General features: G+C 54.6%; 8 protein-coding genes across 11 annotated transcripts; 1 reads left to right on the top strand and 7 right to left on the bottom strand.

Moving 5' to 3' along the window:
- Positions 1 to 120: 120 nt before the first annotated feature.
- PV07_01782 (uncharacterized protein) lies at positions 121 to 1,519 on the top strand (the record flags this gene model as incomplete). Its single annotated transcript, XM_016388347.1, has 1 exon — positions 121 to 1,519. The coding sequence occupies exon 1, from the start codon at positions 431 to 433 to the stop codon at positions 1,517 to 1,519; it is 1,089 nt and encodes a 362-aa protein (XP_016255275.1). The 5' UTR covers positions 121 to 430.
- Positions 1,520 to 1,584: 65 nt separating this feature from the next.
- On the bottom strand, positions 1,585 to 3,870 carry PV07_01781. 2 transcript variants are annotated; one of them, XM_016388345.1, is made up of 2 exons: positions 2,852 to 3,870; positions 1,585 to 2,767 (listed from the first exon to the last, which is right to left on the bottom strand). In XM_016388345.1, the coding sequence occupies exons 1-2, from the start codon at positions 3,647 to 3,649 to the stop codon at positions 2,000 to 2,002; spliced, it is 1,566 nt and encodes a 521-aa protein (XP_016255273.1). In that variant the 5' UTR covers positions 3,650 to 3,870; the 3' UTR covers positions 1,585 to 1,999. The 2 variants fall into 2 exon arrangements, with proteins under 2 accessions (XP_016255273.1, XP_016255274.1); XM_016388346.1 differs by having other exon boundaries at positions 3,251 to 3,870.
- Positions 3,871 to 4,355: 485 nt separating this feature from the next.
- Positions 4,356 to 7,470, bottom strand: PV07_01780. Of its 2 annotated transcripts, XM_016388344.1 has the most exons (3): positions 6,351 to 7,470; positions 5,263 to 6,296; positions 4,356 to 4,971 (listed from the first exon to the last, which is right to left on the bottom strand). In XM_016388344.1, exons 1-3 carry the CDS (start codon positions 6,679 to 6,681, stop codon positions 4,759 to 4,761), a joined length of 1,578 nt encoding a protein of 525 aa, XP_016255272.1. In that variant the 5' UTR covers positions 6,682 to 7,470; the 3' UTR covers positions 4,356 to 4,758. The 2 variants fall into 2 exon arrangements, with proteins under 2 accessions (XP_016255272.1, XP_016255271.1); XM_016388343.1 differs by having other exon boundaries at positions 5,263 to 7,470.
- Positions 7,471 to 8,165: 695 nt separating this feature from the next.
- On the bottom strand, positions 8,166 to 9,681 carry PV07_01779 (the record flags this gene model as incomplete). 2 transcript variants are annotated; one of them, XM_016388341.1, is made up of 4 exons in its annotated part: positions 9,515 to 9,681; positions 9,331 to 9,429; positions 9,202 to 9,269; positions 8,281 to 9,135 (listed from the first exon to the last, which is right to left on the bottom strand). In XM_016388341.1, the coding sequence occupies exons 1-4, from the start codon at positions 9,540 to 9,542 to the stop codon at positions 8,281 to 8,283; spliced, it is 1,050 nt and encodes a 349-aa protein (XP_016255269.1). In that variant the 5' UTR covers positions 9,543 to 9,681. The 2 variants fall into 2 exon arrangements, with proteins under 2 accessions (XP_016255270.1, XP_016255269.1); XM_016388342.1 differs by having other exon boundaries at positions 8,166 to 9,135; positions 9,331 to 9,681.
- A 772-nt stretch (positions 9,682 to 10,453) lies between these two features.
- Positions 10,454 to 11,589, bottom strand: PV07_01778 (uncharacterized protein). Its single transcript, XM_016388340.1, has one exon. The coding sequence runs from the start codon at positions 11,540 to 11,542 to the stop codon at positions 10,937 to 10,939; it is 606 nt and encodes a 201-aa protein (XP_016255268.1). The 5' UTR covers positions 11,543 to 11,589; the 3' UTR covers positions 10,454 to 10,936.
- A 302-nt stretch (positions 11,590 to 11,891) lies between these two features.
- PV07_01777 (uncharacterized protein) lies at positions 11,892 to 13,379 on the bottom strand (the record flags this gene model as incomplete). The annotated part of the gene is made up of 5 exons (XM_016388339.1): positions 11,892 to 12,233; positions 12,286 to 12,692; positions 12,742 to 12,844; positions 12,894 to 13,270; positions 13,322 to 13,379. 5 exons carry the CDS (start codon positions 13,377 to 13,379, stop codon positions 11,892 to 11,894), a joined length of 1,287 nt encoding a protein of 428 aa, XP_016255267.1.
- Positions 13,380 to 13,818: 439 nt separating this feature from the next.
- On the bottom strand, positions 13,819 to 14,091 carry PV07_01776 (uncharacterized protein; the record flags this gene model as incomplete). Its single annotated transcript, XM_016388338.1, has 1 exon — positions 13,819 to 14,091. The coding sequence occupies one exon, from the start codon at positions 14,089 to 14,091 to the stop codon at positions 13,819 to 13,821; it is 273 nt and encodes a 90-aa protein (XP_016255266.1).
- Positions 14,092 to 16,809: 2,718 nt separating this feature from the next.
- Positions 16,810 to 19,116, bottom strand: PV07_01775 (uncharacterized protein). The gene is made up of 2 exons (XM_016388337.1): positions 18,842 to 19,116; positions 16,810 to 18,789 (listed from the first exon to the last, which is right to left on the bottom strand). The coding sequence occupies exons 1-2, from the start codon at positions 18,896 to 18,898 to the stop codon at positions 17,119 to 17,121; spliced, it is 1,728 nt and encodes a 575-aa protein (XP_016255265.1). The 5' UTR covers positions 18,899 to 19,116; the 3' UTR covers positions 16,810 to 17,118.
- Positions 19,117 to 19,520: the final 404 nt, after the last annotated feature.

Below are 19,520 nucleotides of genomic sequence, written 5' to 3'. Positions count from 1 at the left end.
TTTTCCTAAAGCCCAATCGCATCGACAGACGGACCGGATCAACTTCTCCCCACGTCTCCCGCTTTTCTACAAATACAGATCGTGCAGACAACTTGAGCGATATCGACATGCGAGGCTGTACGAGGGACCTCTCTTCCATCCAACTTTATCCACATACGTCACCAAGAACGGCGGCTTTGCGAAGAATCTCGGGTCCAGGGGCACAATCCGCTCTGGGCGGAGTGAGGTTTCACGCAGAATGGAACGACATATAAATTCGAGGGGCACCGGCGCGCTCAGGAGGAATGGACCATCATTGCCATCAGCACCAGCGGGGCACAACCAACAAGCAACACAATCGGCCATTTACAAGGACCAGACTGACAAAATCTCCCTGATCACACTTCTCCGCGTATAATCAAAACCTGAAGACTCTCAAAAAAAAAAGGACATGGCCCCCCGTCTCACCTGGACGCCCGACTCTCTGCCGTCGCTGGAAGGGCGCACCTATGTGGTGACAGGCGGCAACGCGGGGATCGGGCGCTGGACGGTGCACCACCTCGCGCTGCACGGGGCGACGGTGTACATGACGTCGCGGTCGGCGGAGAAGGGGGCGGCGGCGATCTCGGCGATCACGGCGGCGATCCAGACGACACACCCAGCGGAGACGGCGGACGGCGTCGCGGCCCGGATCCACCTAGTGGTGATGGACCTGATGTCGCTGCGGTCGGTGGTGGCTGGGGCGCGACGCATCCGGGCCGAGTGCGCGCAACTGCACGGGCTGGTCAACTCGGCGGGCATCATGGCGACGCCGTACCTGCGCAGCGAGGACGGCTACGAGGCGCAGTGGCAGACCAACTACCTGGCGCACTGGGTGCTGACGCAGCACCTGGCGCCGCTGCTGGAGGCGACGGCGCGGACGGCGCCCGAGGGCTGCGTGCGCGTGGTCAACGTGAGCTCGATGGGCCACGCCGCGACTTTCAAGGACGGGATCCGCTTCGACGACACGGGGCTCCAGGGCGCCTTCACCTTCCGGCGCTACGCCCAGAGCAAGCTCGCCAACATCCTGCACGCCAACGCCCTGCACGCGCGGTACAACACCAAGGCCTCATCTTCTCTCCCACCCTCCTCCGCTCCTGCTCCTCGTCACACTCCCGAGTCCGATTCTACAACTACCGAACCAACCAACGCAGACGCCGACGCCACGGCGCCGGCGCCGCACATCTGGGCCATCTCGCTGCACCCAGGCAACATCGACACGCAGCTGAACGCGCGGGCGTGGGGCGGCTCCACGCTGGCGCCCCTCCTGCGCTGCATGGGCGTCTACCTCACGCCGGAGCAAGGCAGCTACAACTCGCTGTGGGCGGTCGCGGGCGCCGAGGTCACGCGCGCCATGTCGGGCGGCTACTTCGTGCCCGTCGGCGAGCGCAAGGCGCCCAGCAAGTTGGCGCAGGACCGCCCGGACGGAGAGCTGGCGCGGCGGCTGTGGGACTGGACTGAGAGGGAGATGAGGGCGAAGGGGTTCTTGGATGGGGTGTGAGGGGACGACGGCAAGGGCTGGAAGAATGAAAGGATCGAGGGACGGTTCGACTCTGGATATTGGGGTGATGGATGCAATCTTTAAAAGGGAAAACATCGAGGAGTGGCTGTGATCTCTCAAGAATGTTTTGTTTCCCCAATTTTTTTCAATTTCTAAATATCGTTTGAGATCATTGGTAGGTATACAATACGCAAACGCCATAAGAGCTGTTCGTTTTCGGGTCTAGAAGCCTGCCCGACCCCAAAGGTTTCCCGTTGTTTCCTTTCACATCCCATACGAATAAACCAAGAACGGGAGTATCCCACCGCAATCTTGAGTTGCGGGATACATTACCACCCACACGCACTTCCTCCCAAGCAACAGCATGGATCCCGAAGAGATAACATCCATCTTTCAGTGTTTCTCCTTTTCAGTCAACAAGCACGCGACAATTCAGCATCAAAGACTGAGAGGAACTTCGGTATTTCATGCCTCGCCAGTTCAGCACGAAAACCTCACACTCCCATGGCCCATTTCTGAAATTTCGACTGTCCTCCCCTGCGTCGCACCTCGATATCCATACAACTCACGACTACTCTCTTTTCGGACGACCAGTCCGGTTCCGCTGGCGCCAATACTCCCATGTCCGCGGCTGGAAAGATGCACCATACCCTCCCACTGAGGCGGGTACGCGACGTTCATACTTCCACTACCACGTACAGTGTGGACGGCTTCGATGGCACGGATCGCCTCGGTCGAGTCCAGGGTCGGCACAACCTTGATGTGTTGGCTGCCTGAGTTGGAGGTAGTCGAGATATTCGATTGTGGATCCATCTCGGAGACGCCAACCGCAAATATAGTGACCGAGATGGAACCGGCATTTGTGGAGATGGTGGTAGACCCGCCGTTGCCGTGCACCAGGTTGCCAGAGACGCTGCCAGCATTCGTAGAGATCTCCGTGACCAGTGTCCTCGTTTTTGCGGTGTCCGGGATGGTGGGTTTCGTGAAAAACCCACCCCCAGAAGTCATTTTGACGTTTACGCTGCCCGCCGACGAGGAAAGACGAAGGACTGCTGGTTTGTCTCCAGGCTGCACATCGACAGTGATTGTGATGCTGCCTGCTGTGGTCGAAAGATCGAGCAGATCATAGAGCTGGTAGGTACCGGTGATAGAGTGGAAGGTCTCGTGCTCACGATGTTCCCGTTTTGGCGGCGGCCAGGGTGCTTGCGAGGGGCGTGGCCCAAAGTTCGGGAGCTGGTACCGTCCGTCCTGTACAAAGGCATTAGCAACTGAAGGAGAATTCAGACAGAGGGATCCCAAGGGAAATAGCTAGAAGGAAAAAGGTCCGTGTACATTCTTGAGCGACCGGCATAGGCCTGGAATCAGTAGCCATAGGCAGGCAACAAGCGCCAGGACGACAAAGCATATCCGCTTGAATCGGCGGGCTCGATGCTTGTGACGATCGCATTGTCGTATTGCCTGCCGACGCCCCCCGCGGCAGCCTCGCCCTCTAACAGCGGCCCGAAACCACAACCGGTTCCGGCGTGGGTGCTGCTGTAGGAAAACAGGGAGGCCATCCGAGTCTGCATCTTCTTCGTGCTGGTGATGATCATGGTGGTGGTGTTGAGAGTGGTGGTTATGCTGGACAGACCCGGACGAGGACGACGAACCCTCCTCTTCATCATTGTCTCGAGATGTACATGGGGATGATTGCGGGATGGAAGAAGAGGATGTTGCGGCAGGAGCGCTTACTGGCTCTGGTATTGAGGAGAGATTCGATCTTGCAGCCACAGGAGAGGCTGGCGCTGCAGGCGATTGAGATCCAACTTGAGTGCTGGCGGAGGGAGTGTAGACTGGAGGTGGATCGGAAGGATCCCCGTCCGATGAAAGGTGCGGATATCTGATATCCCTCACTTCGTCGCCGTCGACGGTTGAAGCTGCTGGGGTTTGGTTAGTGGCGGGCGTCCCGCCTGCGAAGTTGTCGGCCCATGAGCCTTGAGACCCAAGTCGTTGAGCCTCCGCCGCAGCGGATCGGGACTTGTCTGCGTCCCCTCCTCGCTGGTAGGAGGTGGGAGACTGCGTGATGCTGTCGTCGGCGTCGTCGTGGAATGTCTCGTAGTTGCGAGAGGGGTACTGTTTGCGGATAGTCATGGTCGAGAATCCGGTGTGTCCGTTATTGATGGGAGAGGCGGGGTTTCGACTCAGCGCATTGAGGTTGGAAATGGGGCTTTGAGGGGAGGATGTTCTGATCGTGAAGAAGAAACAAAAAGAACGGTCAGAAAGCCATTGCCTTGATATCAGAATTACCTTGCATCATCATCCATATCTCCAGGGACTTGCCATGGGGGTGATGGCGAGGTGCGTGGCTGTTGTTTGCCGCAGGCAGACACCAAAAGAACCCTGGAAACGTCCCGGCTGCGCCTCCGCCCCTCCATTCTACTAGGTACCGCCCGCTCCCCAAAGAGGTTACCAACTTCATGCACGTCCCAGGCCCATGGGGGTAGAGATGGGCATTGATAGGCTCTCAATGCCCGAGCTCGTGCTGCTCTTGGTGCTCCTTGGGTGGCTCTCTCTTCCATAGGGCAACTTAAGGCCTCCCCCCTAACCTGTCTCCGTCTGGAGCTTCCACCAACGTCATAAGCCGCAGCCGTCGTATTCGTACCAACCAGCAATTTCGCTAGCTCGCTGGTCTGTGATGGAGCGATATAATAGCTGAGCCTGAGGGGAAGCTGAAGTCCAAGCACGATGGGGGAGCACAAGGGATACGGTGAACGCCTACATGAGAAAGGCCAAAGTGGCCAGATCCAACCTTTGAGGTCAGGACAAGGTCTGTCTGTGTCTGTAGAAGGCGACAATGGGAGATGATTTGATCATTGCGAGAAAGATCAAAGATCGGGTGTTCATACCAATGATTTCCGAACCAATCCTCAGGGTCTCAAAGCTTTCATTGTCCAACGACGATACTTGTGGGGGATATCTGCATGTGAATGAATGTACAGTCCAGTACCCAGTGTGAAACTCCCTCGCTGATGCATTTGGAACTCGACTCGCTAATCTCGCTCAATCGATCTTTGCTGAAAACTCTGAAGCTTCATTGACCGAAGCATATCCAACACTGTGCAGAGAGCTTTTGGACGAAATCACAACATGCACGCTCATCAAATCAATGGGGTTCCCTTTCACAGCACCATTATCTTCTTAGTCCGCCAGTAAGAGGAGACTGGCAACCCGCCGACTTCGGTTTATCAATCGTCCAGACTCTAGACAAATCCCAGATTCTCCAGAATTGCCTTCGCCTCGTTCATCGGCAACCCGGCAACGCCGAGCGCACGGACTTGCGTACCTCTTCTTAGTCGTTGAAGACCAACCGCAACTTTCCAGCCTTCGGATTGAGACAGAATAAAGACGTACTTCTTGCCTTCTTGGTCGCGTATGCTCGCGCGGAGAACGTGGAGACCGGACAGTTCGCAGCTCTGTGTGATTGTAGAATCAGTATCGGTTGAAGTGGTTGACCTTGTGGTCGCGGTAGCATGGGGTGATGAAGAACAACGTGAAAGGCGGCCCTGAGATCGAGACGGAGATCTTTTCCTGCACGCTCCTCCGCAGGTATCCAATAGCTTGCTGACAAAATCCGTCGATTCATTCTGCGAAGGGGAAGGGGATTCCCGCCTCGAGTCGGCACTCAATCCAAAACCAAGAGAGAACTTCCGTTTAGGGGGACACGCATCCATGTTTTTGGGGGAAAGAAAATTGGGACACCATACCTCTGCCAGCTTCATCGTCCAGGCCTTAACATCCCACTCGCGCTGCGGCACTCCTCGTACGTCGTCGTCGATGAATAGACCCTCGGTGGTGATGCGCAAGATCAATCCGTCGGTGACATTACCTTGTCCAGATACCAACTGGGAAATTGGGGTTCGCATAAATGCATTGTTGAAGGAAAAGACGCCCTTGATGATAATCTTGTCAGGGTCCTTGGTCGAGTACGGTCCGCGCATCGAAGGAGGTGGTGTGGTTTTGGCGGTGCTCTCTGACGGGGCGTACGATGACTCCGAGTACATCGAAGCCGCAGAATTGGCTTTGTGTGTTCGTTTGGGTCGGTCATAAGGTCTAAAGGAGTATGCGTCGTCGTCTCGTTCCGTGGTCGCAGTCGGCATCGGTGGGCGTTTAGGAGGGCTTCGACCAGCCTGCTCCTGTCTCGCTTGTTCGGCGGCGGCGGCGGCAGCCTTTGCAGCAGCCTCCTTTTCTTCACGCTCTTTCTTCTCCTTGCGCTCACGCTCAAGTCTTTCCAGCAACTCTTTTTCTCTCAGCTTCAAACGTTCCCTTTCCAGTTGATCTTTCTGCCTCTGACGCTCCCTCTCTAGTTCTTCCTTCTGCTTCTGGAGCTCCTTCTCTAGATCTTCTTTCTGCTTCTGCCGCTCCTTTTCTAGTTGTTCCTGTTTCTGCCGTTCCTTCTCCAGCTCGTCTTTCTGTTTCTGCCTTTCCTTCTCCAATTCCTCCCTCCGTTTTTTCAGCTCTTCGGCACGTTTGCGTTCTTCCTCTCTTTTCCTCGTCTCTTCTCGCGCCTTCTCCCAGCTCGACTTGGCACCAGTTGTGTTGGCTTTGGTGTTGGCCTGGGGTGGCGGCCTCTGCCACGATGACTGTGGGGGAGGGCTGCTCGTTCCGTGATTTGGCGGAGGCGGAGGAGCACCGTTGGCTCCCGAATTTGGAGGATGGGGTGGAGGGGATTGAGCGCTCGGTTGAGGCCCTGATTGTGTATAAGATCCAGTGTTGCCATAGCTACTATGGCCTGGACCACCTGAACTCGCATTAGACCCTCCGCGATTAAATCCGGGGTAGCTTTGCCATTCACTTTGGGTCTTGCCAAATGCCCAAGCCACAACTGCAACACCGCAGATGAGCGTGAAGACGCCTGTGCCGCCGCTATTGATGGTACTCAATAGCCATTCCTTGACAACGGGCACGGCGGTGTAGTAGATGAAGAAGGAGGCTGCTGTGCAGAAGACTCCGGCCAGGAAGGAGTTGCGGTGTGTCTGGAGCGAAGGGAGGTAGAGGAAGCCCGAGCCCGAGGAATGCGGAGGGATGACAAAAATGTCGTATTTGCCGTTAGGGAGACCTCCAGACCTGCCACCGCCTTGAGGATTTGAGCCATGCGGCGGTGGCGGAGGAGGAGGCGGCTCCATGGGAGCAGAGCCCTCTGGTGACTGAAATCCTTGTCTACCTTTCCAAGTACAGTTGTGTCGTCCGTCGTAACTGTGCTAAGGCCTTCTTTTTCATATTAACAGCCGGACTGCGCAGAGGGCAGTTCGAGTGACAAGGAATGGGGTCCGAGGATTGGGCGAGACCGGGGAGGCGCCGATGCGTGAAGAAACAGGATCGTTGATGACCCTATTGTCGCTGTCAAGATCAAAGGAGAGTGACAGTTCGAGAAGTGGTCGAGTTTTGGCGTGTCTGAGAATGGGGGTAAGGTGTGAGGAAGAGTCTGGAAGAAAAGTAGGACAGGCAGGAGATGAAGCGCAGAAACAACGCCGCGACTGGTCCTGACTCTGGATGTGATTTGACTTTGGGCCCTCGAGACTCGACAGGCACAAGGGCAAGGAACAAGGTGGACTCGTGGGAAGTGTGATGGCGCTAAGGCGGGAGGGAAGGCCCTCGAGGGCGTCGGGGTCAACTCTCCGGCGGGCACCCAGGATCCTGGAGTATGGCCCAAACAGGAGACTGTGCCAATTATCTGCGGTGGGTGGGAGTGGGAGAAGAGAGATTGAGGTGGCAATCAATCGGGGAATTCTTCTTTTCCCTGTCTTTGTGTGCCTGCTCCTTTTTTCCCACTGGGGGTGAGTGAGATTGGTGAGACTGCACAGGACGAACTCCCAGAGAGGTGGTGAGGCAGGGCGCAGGAACGAATCCCAGAGACACCGCGTTGGCCTTTTAATCACTCTGGGACCATGCAACCTGGCTGCCCGCCCTTTTTCAATTCCCCATCAAAAAGACGCGCCTGCTGCACACTACGAGCACGAGGACGATATAAATATGGATTTCTATGGATGTTCGACGCACGCACTGCCGAAGCCCAGGAGGGGATTTGCAAAACAACAACGTCGACCGATATCCAATGGAACAGAGGGTCAGCAGCAGGATGATGCCGGGGCATGCACTCGCATTTTGCTAGCTGGGCAAATCACGGTTGCAGCTCGAGTGCTCAAGGCGCTGATAGGCAGATTTTCCTGCAGAAATCAACGCGCCTCTACCACATCCGGGCCCCTTTCAGCAGGCAACCAAGACCGCATCCTTCGCTTAGCCAGCATCAGCAGAGGGCGCCGGTGTCGGTTGTGGACGCATGAGAGCAGACCACGTTGTACGTTGGATCAGGCGGTGAGTTCGTCTGCTGGAGACTACCCGGGTGACGAGAACGACTGGCTGCGCGAAGATGTGATGCGCGGTTGCAAGGCTCTGGCGCTGGTGATAAACAATGCGGCCCGTTGGAGGGTTGACTGGGGAACAACAGTGCGGGCGACCAGCTAACCGATCGCTAACACGAACCAGTGCCGGGGGTCAACGGCTGTTGCAGCAGGCTAGTCACCTCCTAGGCACACCCTAGTCACACCCTAAGCAGGCCCCTAGAAGCCCTCCAGCGGGAAGTTTGGGCCCCTCCCGCCTGGCCTCGTCCAACCACTCGTCGCCTAAATCCTCCGAGCCGTTCCTCGTGGTCGATGTTCTCCATGCATCCTGCATGATGACTTCATTTCGCCCTCGAACCAAGATCGCTGGGCCCCAGGCTCTCTTCAAAATGTGATCTGAAACTTTTCCCTTACCCGCCCGCCGAAATAATAGAACAATAGCGGACTCGGCGCTATCAAGACCGCAAGAAACCCGAAGCAGCTGATTCCCCAGCCGTAGCCCAACTTCTCAAACAAGAGCGGCGCGAAAAGGGGCACGACACCGCCCACCAGACTCCGAAATACAGACCCTCCTGCAATGGCCGAGGCGGCGTACGTCGAGAACGAATCGATATAGTAGTTCTGGACGGCATTGAAGACCACCACTTGACCCACCCCATAGAAATATGTGGCCGCAATGCTCGCAAGCCAATGGACGCGGAATTGGACGGTCCACGCGAACCAGAAGAGACTCGCCGGGATCAGGATGCTGCCGACGTTGGCGAGTGGCAGGCGGTACTCAGGGAGTGCCTTTCCATCATGCTTCTCCGTCAGCCGGTTGAAGACTGTATCGATACGGGGGACGAGGAAGCGGACTGAGGTCAAAAACCCTAGTCCGGGTCCTAGATATAAGAGGCCAATCTGCTCCGAGCTGAAATTGTAGGGCGGTTCAGAGTAAATGCTCTGCATGTTGGTGTAGATGCTGTACGTGGTGCCAAAGATCAGGGCTTGATACATGCTCATGGTCAGCACGATTGGCTGGACGAAAATCACGAACGGCCTTTTCATGCTAGCCAGGAGCTTCTTGGAGAGCGGTCTCTCGTCTTCGCCATCGAAGTAGTACCTCGTCCTCTTTCCCAGTCCTTGGGAGTCCGGGTGGGCAAGCTCGGCTTTGCGCCGGCCTAGAAGGACCGGTGCATAGGTCTCTTTGAGGAAGAAGTAACCGATTGCCGTGTTAATGGCACAGACGATGGTGAGGAACTATCATGACACCAAAGCATTAGCCTCCGTTCAGCGTGTTGGTTGTCCATCTTTCCAAAAACTCACCCAGTATATCCATCTCCATCCCAAGCGACTGACGATGACACCTCCAAACAGAGGCCCAAGTGTCGGTCCTGGCGTGCTGTCAGGCGATCTCGCTGGCTTCATACGCGATTTCTTGTGGACAACTCTCACCTAGAAGGGGCCCGAGAAGGTACCATCCAAAGATGCCTGCCCGTTCAGAGGGATCGTACATGTCCGAGATGGTGCCGCCTCCGTTGGCTATCCCGACACCTGCAGCAAAACACGCCATCATCAGTCCTTTTCCCTTGCTTTTTCCAGAAAAACGCTCTCCCCCGTGTGACTTGTGCTGACTCACTGCCGAAGAAGCCGGAAACCGTCCTCATCGCGATGAGCGTCTGGATGTTGGGGCTCAACGCCGACGCAGCCTGGAGGACTGTGAACACGGCAAAGCAGCAGATGTATAGCGCCCTGCGCCCAAAGTCCTCGGACAGGGGCGCCCAGACCAAGGGGCCCAGCCCGAGGGTGATAACGAACCCGGTTGTCGTGGCGATGACGCTCTGCTCGTTCGTGCCCAGATCCTCGGCGATCTGGGCGATGCCGGGCGTGAACATGGACGAGGCCAGGGGGCTCAGGATGGCCATCAGCGCGATGATGCCCACGTTGAGGATCTTCTTGCGGCCATCCCAGGCCTTGGGGTTCTCTTCGTCGTCCGGGCCGAACTGGATCTGTTGCGTCTCGTGGCTGTGTTGGCTGCTGGCGCTGTCGACGTTCCCGTCGGGACGAAGGAGAGGCCGTTCCTCATCGTCTCCGCGAGGGGGAGGCATCTGTTCCTGTGTCTAGGACGACTCGGCTGAGTGAAATAGCAGGACATGAAAGCGGAGGGGGAGTGCATGGGTTCATGAAGTGAGAGAAATAGACTTTGGACCGCGAGATCTGTCACCTGCATCGATGACGCCGACGAGGGAATTCAGGCTCGGGGGCCCTTTGGTCCATCCAAACGGGCCTCGATCCCGCTCGCCAGTCTGTCGGTGTCTTTTCGATTACCGAAGCAGTTGCATTTCCCCCGCAAAATCCCCACCACGAGGGAGCGTGCCGAAGATTGGGACATTGAGTTCTCGCCGTCATTCTTCCAGAGGCGTTGCTTCGTGATCAACAACTACCCCAGCTACAATAGCCATATTTACACCCCAACCCATCAAATATGGGGAAGGGGGGCCTCTTCCGATAACTTGGCCGATGCACCTCATTACCTAGCTAGTGGTCTTGATGGCCCTAGAGCTTGCGTTGGAGTTGACGTGGATTCATTTATTTCCCGACCGGCAGATCAGGTCTATATACAGCCCACTTTGCCTCGACTTAGGAGACAAAGATAATGTAATTTAAGGAATATTGTTGAATACTTTTGGGGATCTGCAAAGACATGCGTCGAATCAAAGGTGGATGATTGTACAGTTGTCGAGGTCGCCATTTCGCTTGCTGGGGAATGTGACCGCCGCGAAGGGGTAGTTGTTGATCGCACATTGTGACATGGGTATTTCTGCTCGGGTACCCTTTTGAGCAGAGCAATTGTGCTCTGAATGGGTCTTGGGAAAGGTCTTGGTTCGGTCTCTGCCTTTCCTGTCTCCTGGCGCCAGCGATAGGTGTGTCGAGGTGGTGCCGGCGAAGATGTCAGGGGCGACTCAACATCCTTTCCCTCGTTATCCGCAGGTTTGTTTCAACCCTCACAGGCTCCTCTGTCGTCGAGATACATCGGTATGCCTCCTTCTTAGGGTGCTAATCACCTCTCTTGACCCCGTTCATTCGCCTGCGAAGGTCGCGGTCCTTTCGCTTCCTTCCGTGCCAACACTGTCGCCATCCACTCCTCAAACTCCTCCTCTGCTTCCTTCTCCGACTTGCCCGTCCCGTCAACGCCCAGCCCACCTCTTAATTTCCGCCGCGCCTCTGCCAAACTGTTGATATCGAGGTACCATAGCGCTCCACCCGTGACCATCATCGACAGAGACAGCACATTGATCGTCGCAATGTTCAATGCTTCGACAGCCTCCATGGTACCATTCACTTTTTTCGCCTGCTCTGCCTGGTGTCCCGGCGCATTGGCGTAGAAGGCTGGGTTGGAGGCCAGTCGTTTCCGCGCAAGGCTTCTGCGGGTGACGAGGAGGGAGAAGGCGAAGAATGCGGCGCCAGCTCCGAAAATGAGTTTGTTTCTGTTCAAGCGCTCGGCCTGCGCGGGCTGGGGCGGTGCAGCGGGTTTGACTGCTTCAATGGTGGGCTCGACCGGTTTCACGGGCTCCTCGAGGACGCGTTTCTCGGTGGCTGGAGGCTGACTGGCTGCAGGAGGCACTGAGGTCTTTGGCGACGTGAACCATGACGTGAACCACGACATTATGATCGAAGTGCTGCTGGATGTTCGGGTGAAAAGTCGTCTTGGACCTTACCGGCAAGCAAAAAAAAGTTGGGAGCGGAAGATCAGTGCACATGCCCGCAGCGTGAGAGGAGCAGCACGTGACGAACTTCGGGCCCCAAATATTGAGCACCGAGTTACGGAGGGTAAAGTGCCTAAGAGAATTGGCTCTACAGATAATGTCTCCAACGAGGCCAGCGTAACACGTACATTACAGACCACCCTGCGCGGCACTATCATTGTCCTTCGTACCACGTCCCGACTATGGACAGCCAACTATCTGGCAAGACCGGCTGCTCTCCAAAGTCCACGAACCCTTCAGCCACTGTACCTATTCCTTTTCACTCTGCTCAGAGTCAACGTGCTCAACGGTATCCCTGTGGACGGCTCCGTGCTTTTCCACGTCTCCACCTGTGGATGGTCGTGGGACACCCGCTTCAGTGGCAATTTTGTGCAGACCGTGATTACCGTGTTCATCAACGATGAGCTCGTGCGTGCGATGATCGACGTGGAGGTCTTCGGCGTAGACGGCGACTTCATCTCCGAACAGTTTCGCCATCTCTTCGAGCGGGATGTTCTTCGTTTCAGGGAGATAGAAGTAGGCAAAGAACGCGCCCAGGCCGGAAATGATGATGAAGACCAGATAGAACTTCCAGCCGATATTGTTAAAAGCCTACAAAGCTCAAGTCAGTCACTGATTTAAAGATACGGGGGAAAGCACTTACCGTAGCTGCAACTTGTAGATAGACCAAGTCGGTCAGTGCAATGACGCAAATACTCAGAGACAAGCCCTTCGCTCTCAGATGGTTGGGGAAGAGTTCCGAATAGAAGACGACGCCAGCCACGTCGATGCCGATGCTGTATACGGCCAAGAACAGGTACGCAGCCGCAACGCCCATTCGAAGCCCGGCCTTGTTGGTCGCTTCTTCGGCGAACGAGCTAACCATTGCAGCCTCGAGAATGAGGGACACGCAGCAGCCAGCGACACCCATAACAAGCAGAGGCTTGCGACCTGTCCAGTCCATGATGAGAGCTCCCACCAAGTTGCCAACAATTCCGACAGTAATCCAGCCACACTGGAAGATCAATTGATACAGGGTATCGTAGCCTAGGGCGGCGTAGATGGTTGGACCTGCACTTATCAGCATTTGCTATCCGGCAGGTCTCAAACACGAGCATACCGTAGTTGTTCAAAACCAAGACGCCTGTCGACTGTCCAATGAATGCGAATCCCATGGCCATAATCGTGCGCTTGCGGTAGCTGGGTCGACGAATCATTTCAAGCTGTCATTGTCAGTGCCTTTCTACCGAAGGAAAGCAATTTGTTACTGACCCAGCCCGGTTCCATAGTCCGATCCAACTCGGCTTGCTTTGACATCTGGTAGAATTCCCCGCGAGCAAATTCTTGATCAGGGTCATTCTTCGATGCATGCAGCTTGAACACAACGTCTCTTGCCTCATCAATCTTCCCCTTCATGAGGAGATAACGTGGGGATTCTGGGATGACGAGGCAGACGAGGACCATCATCACTGGCCAAATCAGTGCAATTCCCAATGGTGCTCGCCATTGCGTTTGTGGATCATCCACATAATAAAAGGCGAGACCCATATAGCTGGCAAGAGCATAGCCCAATGCGATGTTGACACCGTTCATGCCCACCATCAGGCCACGCAGGCCCGGCGGTGCCAACTCTGCAGAGTAATATGGCGCTTGGTCTGATCAGCAGGAAACACGAGGACGGAACAGGGGCGAACACTTACTGACTGCTAGGTAACCCCAGCTCCCAGCCCCCGCAAAGAGGCGGGCGACAATAAACATGGTGGCATTTCTGCTACCGCAAAGCAGTGCACCGCCGAGCAGGGACAAAAAGCCACACCAGTGGAATCCTGCCTTACGTCCCCATCTGCGACGGTCGTCAGCAACCCAGGTACCGAATTAGGAAATTAGAAAGGGCCGAAACGTACTTGTCTGATACATAACCGGCGATGAAAACATTAATGGCGGCGCCAGCTTGGAATACCTAGAAAGTTGTCAGCCAGATCGTGCAAAGGGAAGGTTCATCGTGGTGATTAATGGAAGTTGTGACAGCTAGGCGGAGTCGGGCAAGTTTTGTTGATATCAGACTGCCTCTGGTTTACCAGGTAGACTGCCAAACGGCCATAGCTTTATATAGCCTTTTATGGCTGGGTGCTGTCTACGCAGGTGACTCGATGCTTCTCACAAAATTGACACATATTTGTGTTCACGAAGGGTCAACCTACCCCTGACATTGCACCAATCTTCTGATCCGCCCCTGTTTGTTCGTCAGTTCGGCCGGGTGAGGCTCTGCAAGCATGGTCGCCTTACCTGGAGTCATGACTGGGGGGTCCTGTGTGACATCAAGCAGGCCCATGTAAACCAGAAAAGATGGTTGGGCAAGTGTAACACCGATGATGGAAGCAGGGTATCCAAAAGCGATCTGGCCCAGGGAGACCATGAAGCAGATGAAGAAATTCCATGCGCTCCAGTGACGTTCGGTGCCAAAAGCCATGGTGGGCAATGTGGTCTTGCACGAAGAAAGAATCCAAGCAAGGAGGGAGGCTTGTCAGGACAAAGACAACTGTCTGGGAGAGAACCAAACAAGAGCAGCCAGGAACCACCCTGACCTTTAGTACCTCTGAACAACCATCAGTCCATTCGAATGTATTTTGTTCAATATGCCGATCGCCACCTGTTCCCAACCGAAGCGAGCACCGCGGTTATCCTCTTGCAGTTGGCTTTCCCCTTGCCCAGATTGCCCAGATCTTAAGCAGGATACTAGCGTAGCGAGGTTCCTTGTATTTGGTTGTCTGATAGGAATTTTCCCACAGTTGAGTAAAGTTTCTCCGCAGCTTGGGGAATGAGATCCACCCCTGAATACGAGCTGGGTCGAGTTCACGGGTCGAGTTCGCTGAGTCGACGGCCACAGAGTGCTTATGCTGGTTGTAATTGCACACAGGCCAGCCGCTGCTTCTGCGAACGCCGAAATCAATGGAGAAGGATGAAATTTTTGACAGTTTCTTGGGCACGTCTCAACCTGGGATGCCCCTGCGATTTTCTCCGCCGCACGCTGAGATTGCACAGAGATGTTCGAGAGTCAGAGCTGGATAACAGAGCCATCCTCTTAACGGCGGGTTCAGAAAACGTGGAGAGATCATGGGGAAGCCTTTGAGTTTGTGGGGGAGACGCCGGTCCTGGACCAGTCACGAAAGTGGACTTCCCAAAGGTCGAGGCAGCGGTCACTCTGCGCGGACTCCGAGTCAATAAAGGGATGTTTCGAGATTTGATTGGGGACTCGAAAGTTTCTCGGAAATCCAGACCAACTCTCAGGTACACACATCGTCTGATCGTCAGACGAGACCCGCCACATGAGCGAGACTAGCAATAGGCTGTGTAGAGCAGGGTCTGGAACGAGGGTGTGAGGTCCAACCTGTTGAATAAAGTTCAGCGAGTCAGTGAACCATGACACTGTTAGAGCCATCATCTTTGAAAGGCAGGCGCAAGTTTCCGCCTCGTATCCAGGGCGAAACAGACGCAGATTGTCTCTTCTCTTCTTCGTGGCGGCTGAAGAAGTCTGACCGTATTGGGATGGAGATTTTGAGTCAACACTCAAGCCTGATGTGCCACGAGACCGGGAAATGTTTCCTGCTGATATCCGGTTATAAGCTCGCGTATCTCGATCCAGGGACGTCCATCTAACGGTGATAATTGGGTGGGATAAACTGTTGTATGCCTCGAGTCTCAATTCGCGTCGAGCAAAGAGGAATATCTTGTAGTGGGTCTGATTTGTGGATGAGAGGGGAGCAGCTCGTGCCACTCTCGGCGATTCGTGCTTGGTTCCAGTATTCTTCCCTATGACGGATTAGGTAGACTGTCTTCAGCGTGTATTATGCTTTTGGGCCGGTTTTCAGGCGCTTCTTGGTCTTCTTGGATGTACCAAAGAAGCTAGAACGGCAATCCAGCCTCTTCAGCGCAATGTTTCATGAAGACCGTCAGCTTGTATTAGCACGGCTCAGATGCTTTTGTGTGTCCCCTCTCGGTCTTCTTCGACGGTATACGGAGAGGCCTGTGGAAAGGAAACAGTTACAGGAAAGACTCTGGGAGGCTCTGTTTTATTTTTCTGCGCATAGTCAATGCGTATCTGGGCCAGTAAGTGGTCGTCAAATGGCTGGTTCTCGCATGCCGCCAAATATTTGTCTGTTACGATTGGATTAGCGAGAGCAGAGTATCGAGATAAATGTCTGAGTAATTGGTGTTCAAGATAACCAAGCTCTACATTGCCTGCTAGCACATTTCATTTGATTAATTCAGGTCGCTGGGCGTGATGGTGACTGAGGAGATTCAGAATTCAGTGCTATTGAGATGAATGATGGTAATATCCAGAAGAACCACTGATGGAAAGTCTAGACGATGTAAAGAACAGTACATCGGCTTAGGGATCGTCAGATGCTGGAATGAAGCACCACAGAGCACGAACATCTCGTTGTCATGTACGCCAGTCTAGTGATAGTAAAAGACCGGGCCCTCCGATGATCCAATGGATAGATGAAGGAGAAGTTTGGACTGAGATGTGTGGGTAGTGGTGAAGAAGGACGAAAAGTCAGGAAGAGATGCGATCCGAGGCTTTCAGGTGTTGATGGGCGACACTGCCAAGACCCCGAGACTGGCACGTCTTCCTCGGCTGCAGAGAAATTCTACTCACAGGACGCTTGCTTAGTGGTTATCAATCAGACGCTCTATCGCTTGTTGGTTCTTGGTATCGAGTACGAGTACATTATCATCGCCTACCACGGTCAAAGCAGCCATGGATGGAAAAGCACCATCCATCCACGCAACCACCACCACCTAAGAAGCCCGCGCAATGATATTATTCTGTCATTCAAGAAAAGCCTTCGGGTTGAAAAGGAGGGAACCAAGGCCTCACTTATGCAACCTCGCATGCATACCCGCACCGCCGGAGCCTCGCTTAGCCCGCCTTCGCTCCAGGACCAACCCACATGGCTCGAATGGTCTTCCCAAAACGGGAGACAGGAGGCCCGAAAGCAGAAAACAGGCCCCTACCTCCATTTCCCAGCAAATGTATGTCAGCACTTTTATTTCCAGGCTTATTCTTCCTTCGGCTCCGGGTCCCATAACCTTACGGGAGGAATGGGTGTAAAGAGGGGATGCAGCACGCCAATAAGATGTGAGAAGAGGGCAAGGGAGGCGTTAAATCGGTGTCAGACAACGAGCCAAACTACGCATACGAGAATAAGGCAATGATCAAGCCGTCCGAAGTGCGCTTCAGCTCAGGAATACGAAGAAGACACTGTACACTTACGGTCTATCCTCGTGCTCGCTGCCATTAGCGCCAGCCGTAGGCATTCATCCATGAATGTTGTAGCCCTACAGTACGAAAAACATGTCGTGCTTCATCTCGCATTAACGTGGTGAGAATTTAATAATGCCATGCCTTCCGAACCCAGAGAGTTCACATGGCAAACCTCCGTCTTTCCCGCCGTTCGAGAGCCCCAAAGCGTGAAAATTTATGCCGTGCCCCTCAAGTCGTCCACATTCTCTGATTGAAAGACAACGGTTGAAACAAATTATGGCCAGTACCATGAGCATCGCAGAACTGCTTGAGGATACACTTCCAGTCATGCTCAGTCGGGCTCCCGTTGGTCGGAAACAAATAGATCTTCTGGATCCGTTCCATTTGGCCACGGACCCAGGCAGCCTGACCCTTTCTGAGTTTTCCCACCAGTGGCCCCGGCGGTGTCTTCGATATTCCCATGGCTCGAGCCCTGAGAAACCCTGCGAGAGGCACCATGATGAACCAGCCACCTATAGCCGCGGCGGCGCGCACATGGTCTTCCATAGTCATCTCGACCTCGTTTCCGAACGGGTCAACGTAATTCGCCAGCCGCCGAAGCTCCGCGGGAATCTGAGGGTATTCTCTGTGCTCATCGGGGAATGCGGGCCTTGTTCTGTTGCCTAGATGGAACGGCACCGAGGCGCAGAACCGGTCGACAAGCTCTTGAATCTGCCGGTCAATATATGGCTCGACCTCGGGGTCAACGGCAAGACCGAGGTCCTTCAGGCCATTCGCGCAGACTGTTATCAGACGGATTGTTCCAATCTGCGAGCTCCGAGCAGCATTATTGACATGAGAGACTGCGAGCGAGGAATATACGTCGCACATGCCTTCGTAAACCCCAGCGTCACGTATGGAGGGATGGAGTTCGGACGCTGGGATCGATACCGGTCGCCATGATTTGGGAAGGGCATCCATCCAAGCTTGCAGTCTCTTCTCGAGGGCAAGCGCCCTGTCCAAAATGACCCGGTAGAAGTCGGCTAAGCTGAGGCCGGCGAGTTCGGGACCGTCTCGAGCCAACACAAGCAAATCTGCGAGCTCCACGTTCAAAAGGTCCAGCTTTGCAGAAGGGAGAACTGCAGTATCGCACGTTAGGAGTTCTGGATCCAGCGCCACCCTTTTCCCGAACTGCAATGAATAATTGATGTGACGGCTTCTCATAGCATTGAAGAGCCGTTGAGACAGCGGAGTCTTGAAGCCATCTCTCCCCCTGTGCTTGAGCAAGGCCACCGCACCTTGCTGATGGGTACCGGTGTCGACGAAGTGTACGAAGCGTCGATTGAGGGAGTCATAAAAGTCCAGCATGAACACAGTAGCGAGGGTCTCATCCGTTTTGGATTCGACGGGATCTTGCAGCAAGGACTTGAGGATAGTCACGGCCTTTGCGTATGCTTCCCGGGCACGATAAGAGTCCACATATCGGGACATCCACATTGACGTGATGTTGATGGCGACGGCATTGATAGCTTCAGCCAACGCGGAGTTGGGCGCTGTGTTGAGGTAGATGGGAAGGATGTGTTCGATGAAGATGTTGGTACTCGGATCCCGGGGGATGTTGACATAGTTGGTAAAGAAGTAACCCAATGATTCCATCTCGATATTCCGAGACGGTGTGGTGAAGAGCGCAATGTCAAGGGCACGGTCGACATAATTCGGCGATGGTGCGCTGAGGAGACTGAGAGAGCTGTCCGAAGAATCGCTGGCGGGACTGTGTACCTTCTTCTGTCGTTTCGGGGCGCTTTTATGGGAGGTGAGGAAAGTCTCGTCTTTATGGACAGCGTCGAAGAAGTCCCGATAACCCGGGCATTGCTGTTTTCTCTTGACGCAATTGCCGCAGTGAGGCCGTTTCTCATCGCACTAGATCAATCAGTATGGTGTTGAGCAAGCGCCCGACGAATCTCAGATGTACCTTGACACGTCGTTTCCGACACGAGTGACATCCTTTGCTGGGCCCTTTATAAACCATCTTGTTCCTTTCGCTAGATTTGTCGGTAATGACGCGCACAGATGGTGGTATGATTTAGAAGAGCTTTTTGTTTTTTCTCATCACTCGTTGGGATGGGGCGTTTACATAAACCACGCCTGAGGCCTGGAATCCGACATTAAGGCTGCCCACGGCCATCTAGGCAGCATAGCATTTTATGCTGAAACAAGAGATGAGAGAGCAAATTGCTGTCGGCTTTGGGTACCTCAATTGGCTGCAATTACCAGTCTTGCTCCGAGCGGCACCGAGAAGGTTTCTTTGCTCCGACATGACAATGGTGGCTGTGTTGCCTCCAAACTCCACACCCCTTCTGATTGATGAATAGGGGAGCTCGGCTATGGGCTTTCTAATGATCAAAGCGGTTTGGTGTACGGAGCTGAAGCCCCGCGTCTAGAGGCAGGCTTGGTGCGCGTTAATTGTGGCTGGGGGGCAAGAATGACGACAAACATTCGGTTAGAGGGGGTTGCAAGATGGCACCAGATAGGAGAATAAAATGTCCCTATACGCCCGTATTCTCGTACCCCTCAACCCGTCTCCTTACGCGAATACGCGTTTGAGCATTAGCCACCGGCTCTTCAGGTGGCCTTCTCCTGCTCTCAAGCCA

This window comes from Cladophialophora immunda (genome assembly GCF_000835495.1).
Source record: "Cladophialophora immunda strain CBS 83496 unplaced genomic scaffold supercont1.1, whole genome shotgun sequence".
In the NCBI taxonomy this organism is placed as follows: Eukaryota; Fungi; Ascomycota; class Eurotiomycetes; order Chaetothyriales; family Herpotrichiellaceae; genus Cladophialophora; species Cladophialophora immunda.
This window is presented reverse-complemented; position numbering and strand designations above follow the sequence as displayed.